The 6,362-nt window shown below is 37.6% G+C and overlaps 1 protein-coding gene across 2 annotated transcripts in view; it reads left to right on the forward strand.

Moving 5' to 3' along the window:
* Window positions 1-242: 242 nt before the first annotated feature.
* LOC107274401 (heparan sulfate 2-O-sulfotransferase pipe) overlaps window positions 243-6,362 on the forward strand; it is a 10,737-nt gene continuing 4,617 nt past the window's right edge. The window contains exons 1-2 of one of the 2 annotated variants that reach the window (XM_015753507.2): window positions 243-999; window positions 3,458-3,606. In XM_015753507.2, coding sequence (XP_015608993.1) covers window positions 965-999; window positions 3,458-3,606 — 184 coding nt within the window. In that variant the 5' untranslated portion in view covers window positions 243-964. The remainder of the gene's footprint in view (window positions 1,000-3,457; window positions 3,607-6,362) is intronic. The other variant, XM_015753506.2, reaches the window with a different exon arrangement.

Raw genomic sequence — 6,362 nt, forward strand, 5'->3', positions numbered from 1 at the left:
CGAAAGAGCCACACCATCTCGAGTCCAGTGAACCGTCCTGAACTTCCTGAACTGTTCCACATACTGAAGGAAGGGACTCCTTTCGATACAGTCACATTGCAGCATACACGTTTTTAAAAAAAATGTATGAGTAGGCGTACTGGTCTCTAGTAATCGAGACCAGGGAGAACCGAGTAGAGCACCTCGAGTAGTGCAGTATCATATATGGAGTGCATATACGAAGGTGCATGTACACGGGAACGTGCGAGTCTGTCAGTGAATTCTGAGCATCGCTTGTGTTACCCATGGTGGTAACCGTGGTCTTTATGTACAGAGTAGGAGTATAGAAGACCGATGGTATCGGCAGTCGCATGCGGACCAGCCTGCTAGCCGGACTGAAATCCTGAGGCCGCGAGAACGAGAGGCGGGATCGGAAATCAAATTTATGACATAAAACTACATGGGGATTATTGGAAGGTCAGAGAAGATATTTGCATGAGGCTGGAATCGTCGTTGGATTTGACATTTTTTATTCCATTTCGCGAAACGAAGTGTCCCAGTGTAGTGAGACGTGTAGGAGACGGTTTTAAAAAAAAATTTTAAAGAAATAAATTTTTCGAAAATTCGTTCCCTCTAACTCAAAGTGAATGGATCGTACAAGTAGGGAAGTACCGTGAAATGCGGCCTCGTTCGACCGATCCGGGAACGAGATTGACATTAAAAAAGACTAAAAGTATAATAAACGACACGAGTCATCGAATCCGCTGAATAAGTTAATTTCGGAAATGCATTTTGAAATGTCATGTTTTTATTTAAAAAAGTTAAATTGTCGTTAACGTCCAGTTGAACAATTGCCGTGATCGATCGATTCAATTCGATAAGAAGTAATTGGCATTCAAAAGGTCCTTAATCGTTTCGGTGGTCTATGAAAAAGAAGAAATAAAAATTTATGAAATTTTAATAAAAAATAAATATCAACGACAATATGTGGAGACAAAGGCGAATCGGTGTACCGAAAAGGTAATTTTTTGTTTTACACGTATCAGTAAGTAAGATATATAATGTACGTATGAATTTAACAGACACGCGTAACGTATAAGAAGAAACAAAGCACAAATAATTGACACTCGTTGTACCGGCAAAGAATGGTTTCTAGGCGAGTAAATTCATGCATTCCAAGAATTTCCAGTGGAAGCTTCCGCGTGTCTACACGAGTGCGAATGCATTGGTTACTACAAGCAATTCCCTAAGGAAGCAACAACCTACCTACCCAGCTTCCTACCCAGTTAACAACTGCACAAAAGCAACCAGTTCCCGTTCTTACACTGATACAACCGGCTAAACTGACCCAGGTGCATTACCCTGGCTCAGGATCACCTGGCAAAGTGCATCGTGCATACTAAGTGCAACCTCTTGTTCCGTAGAGTCGCCAATGACAGCCGGAATAGTGAGAACTGCTGCTACGGCACTTGCCGCTTCCGGTTTTTGCCATGAAAACAACATTTTCACATTTGAAAATTAGATAAAGAAAATTATTCGATACCTTAAACAGAATTGAAATTGAATTAATTTTTACTCGATAATAACAATCATAAGAACAACGATAAGATATCCTTCATTAAATCTTAATCTGATCAATGAGTCATGCATTCTCGTGTTGAAGTATTACCCTGTTTACGTAATATAGCCATTGTTGTCATATTCGTGCGACATGCCATTGTCAGAGAGACTTCTTTGAGCTAACGATGATTTTTTTCCTTTGACAAAAGAATGCCAGAAGCACGATAGAGAAAAAAAACAATAAGCTTATTCGAATTTGCATTCTTGGTCAAAATCATAAAACGTCTATGATTCGCGTGCTGAATCGAAATTTAAATCTTATGATAATAGTACCATATGTATATTCAATGATATTGCGGTACTGAAAATATGTGATACCGTTATTGCTTGTTAATTTTGACGCTTTGTAATTTTCCTCGTTTTAGCCGTTCAATCAGTGTGTACTGTCAAGCATCGTTACGCGATTTCAGAGCAAAGACCAATTTTTCAATCTCGATAATGATGATGACTGTTCGCGGTACATTAACTCGTAGAGTAGAATATAGTTTGATAAACAGTCTAATAAGAGTTTCAATGAAAATATGCAAAATAGGTAATACAGTCCCTCTTTTATGATCAATAATGGAATAGTTCAATGATAATTAAAAAATTTTTTTTAACAAAATCGTTGGTCGTGGATTTCATACTTATTAATAAAATTGATCTCTACATATGCTGGAGCGTGAGAAGGTTTAGGATAGCTGACGAAAACTGGTTTCTGGAGTAAGAATTTTCTTTGGTAACTTGTATTTTACGTAGCTAACCAGACGCGATCATTTGCGAACATTGCGATTTTCATGATGAGGCCGGAAGTAATCGATTATTCGAATTTCTCGAATTTACGATCTCGCGCTAACTGCTGTGTATGATGCAATAATTATTAATTTTAATACACCGTGACAATATTTTCCGTTTGAATATTATAACTTTAACGTTTATTTACGAAAAATTTTATGAAAATTAACAATGATGCACAACATGATTTTCATAAGCGATTTTCATCACTGTTGTTATTACTTGATAAAATTTGCACACGCGAATCCGCCAAGATTTGAAAAGATGACACACGATTAGTGTTATAGTACCGTTACGTAATGCTTGACATTCAAAAATTGAAGAATTTTTCTGAAATTATTCGTAGATCTCACGGGAAGCATAAAAATTCGAATAACGTTCCAATTGATTGCGCATACGTGAATTTAAATTGCAAAGACACGAATTACAATCTCCCGTTCAAAAAAAAATGTGGGTGTTATTAAAAAGTAATTATATCAACCGCACGAACGTGCAATTAACACGATTTTCATTTACTCTGAATTTTAATGACTGTGTCGAGACGATCGCCGGCCGAGTAGTTTTCCGCTAATACAGTCAGACACCAGGATAGCTCATTGTGATGGTAAAGAATTATAGCGCAAACCATACTGTCCGCCCTTGCGCCATTTGACACAATCGACTAAAGACGCAACTTATAGATCCGGATCGAATCACGTTTCATCATCATAGCCAAAAAAGGAATACGCAAAGCCCACGAGAGTCACGAGAGTAAAATGGAATGACTAGAAATCATAAAAAAATAATTTTTCAAAAAATACAGTAATCGAGGTAAAAAGTTTATAACACTCGACAGACATTATTAATTTTTATGATAAAAACAGAATCTTGGTGGACAATCTCCAAGTAATTTGTAAAATGACGTCATGCCCTGGTTGCTACTCTGCCAACCCAGATAGTAGACGGAACGTGACAAACGTAGTAGTCGTATATTAAAAAAAAGTCTGTTTAATAAACAAACATGTACAATGCTCAAAATACACAATTATTTATATCATTCTTATACCCTTTATTTTTAGAAATTCTCTTTTCGTTAAACTTTCAGGACCAGCGAATTGGTAGCACTGGTAGCGCTCTCCAGCACACTCTTCCTATTTCTGCACACGCGGGATCTGCATTCTAGATTACGCGAAATGGAATTTCGACTTCAGCCAGAGGACGACGAAGCGTTAACGGCAAATCAGCTATCGTCCGGTGAGTGTTTAGCTAAAAATCCAAAGAGGCATAACGTAGAAATGAGTAGAGAAGACAAGAAACGAAAAAGAGAATTGTTCGCCGGTAACGATCACGGTTGAACGTTTACCGGAGAACATAAAATTCCTTAGGTTGGATGCGTCTCTTCCGCTTACGTAATTCTTCGAGTCATTAGGGACGGAAAGGAAGGGGAAGCTCTTTCAGTATCACAAAGGTTGAAGAAGAAGTTGTAAATTCACTTCCGGTTAACGGGAAGGTCGATGATCTTGTAAAAATCAGAAAGTAACTCTAAATAAATTTTTTTTCTATAAATTTAATGACTCTCACGTAATTTATAAACAACACAATAAACATATATATATTATGCACGATACCATATGGTTCGAGTATCGCGTGTTTCTTAGTATCTAAACTGTGATCTGTCCTGACCTAACCTAACCTAACCTAACCTACGAACTTGTAATAAAACATACACTGTGTATAAGTGCGCATCGAAATTCCTGAGATTCGCGAGTCTTCCGCGTGGCTAATCCCTCTCTCTCTCTCTCTCTCTCTCCCCCCGCGCTAAGGATGAAATGAGGAAGAGGAGCTAGAACGAGAGGAACGGAGGAGTAAAGGGTGGGGGCTAAGGAGGCAAGGAACGAGTAAGAGAGAGAAAGATTGATAAAAAAAGAGCGACTCACTTCCGAGTAACGGGAAGGGAGATGAGAGTGCGGATATCGGCCCAAGAGGCCTATGGTCCTGTGAGGTTATATTTCATTGGTGGGACCTCATCTTGGTCCTCACGTGCACATCGTGCCGGATCAAAGGACTGCGGACTCTGTCTGGGAAGTCATGCGCGAAATGTGTAACGCTAACGGTGAATACACGGGAGAATCGAGAGGCGCCCACTAATTGGACATACATATGTAAGTCCTTCATTAACAGTCTTTGTTATATATATTTGCTGTTGGGCCTAACGCGCGTTAGTCTAGCTCTAAATTTAAATGATGCAAATGACGATTAAGTCATTGTCGAGGTTCATGTGAAAATTTTCGAGTAAACGCGGAATTTGAAAGTTTTATTACTCGGGTTGGATTTTGAAACTTTTGCTCTACGAGGGCGCAAGCTTTTTTAATTTTTGGAATATTGGTGTAATATTTTTTTATTATTTTATACAAATTTGACTTTTTGTCTACCGATTCAACTTTTACAGCGAACACGTAGTGCGAATTATTCTTTATTACAATTCGTGTAGTAAACTATCGGTAAAAGACCTCAATAGAATTCTCATAGTCGCGGTCCAATTCTCATAGACGCGATACATGTTTGTAATGAACTCTCCAATTAAGGACCAGAAGAGCGGGTAGGGATGCGCTAGCTGTTGTTGTGCTTTTTTTTTGTGTAACCTCAGTACAGTTAAGGATGAGTGATATTCTTAAGCCGAATTCATAATTCACGGTACCTTTCACAAAAGAGTTACACTCGCTTATACATGAATCTTGTATGACTTAACTTTCGAGTAAATTTCATTTTTACTTACCTGAATATCATCGCCAGATTTTGTCTGCTAAATAATTGCATCTTGTGTTAATGATACTTTTTATTTCGTTTCAACTTTTCACCACGGTTCAAACCCACAGAGAAATCTTTGTGCATAAGCAGGAAGTATATTATGTAATGGAATCAAGTCACCGATGCACTTTTTTTTTTTTAAACAATTGAAAGTCTCAAAATTTTTGAAATAAAAATCGTGTCCATCGACTTCCTCCTTACGGGCGAAAATAGATATAGCTATTGGTATGTTATAGAATAGTATGTTATTTAATGTGAAATGTCTAGGTAATTAAAAAAAAAAAAAAGATTTGGTATCTCGTAAGAGTGATTTTCTGATTGAGAGTGCAGCGAAGTGCAATTATCTTGTGCTATATAATTTATCAATAAAGCGTGCATATTGCCTTGAGCTAGTTTTTCTTAATTTCATTTTTTATTTTCAAATGCCTCGTTTTACGCGCATCATGAGAATTGGCGAGTGAATCTCGAGTGCAAAAGTGCATCGTAGAAAATTGGGTCGACCTTGTCACGTGTATTTGAACGACAACGAGCTCGCAGAATGCATATCTCAGAGTGCATCACTCTTCGTTGCACTTATTGGTATACGTAAGCAAGAATGGAAATTATCATCGAGAATAACGGGATCAAGTGTACGCACGAACGAATCGGATGACCAAAGGCGTATAAAACAGATAGGATGCAATTTCGTACTTTTATAATACTTCAAGTATTTAGACGACTGACGAAATTTTTTTCATTGGGCATATGTATCACGTGGAATTCCAAAAAAAAAAAAAATAGCAACGAGTCCGACCGGTTTTCTTAATGGCTCATTATATCCAAAAACGTCAAAACATATTTCTAACAAAATTCCAAAGTGATCAAAGAATCCGCGACATTCTTGACTTCATTATACAATTTTTGATCTATGATGATCTAACTTCTTTGATCGGATTAGAAATCTTTTTAAATTATAAAAACGTGAAAATTGTGTAACCAAATTTCATCGAAATAAAAAAAGAAAAGTCATCAACCATCGAACGTGGCATCAGGAAGAGAACAATTTTCAAAAACAACCAATCTCAAAGCTCAAAGTGAAAGACGTCGGAATGAAAGTTCTCCAATTCGTTCCGAGCAATTAGACAAGAAGATTGGATTTACAAAAGCAAAGATCAGCGAAGATCGTCAGCAATCGTAGTGGATCCGTTCTCTGAGCAGGGCCG

The sequence above is a fragment of the Cephus cinctus genome, unplaced genomic scaffold, assembly GCF_000341935.2.
Source record: "Cephus cinctus unplaced genomic scaffold, Ccin1 Ccin1_scaffold3082, whole genome shotgun sequence".
Classification (NCBI taxonomy): domain Eukaryota; kingdom Metazoa; phylum Arthropoda; class Insecta; order Hymenoptera; family Cephidae; genus Cephus; species Cephus cinctus.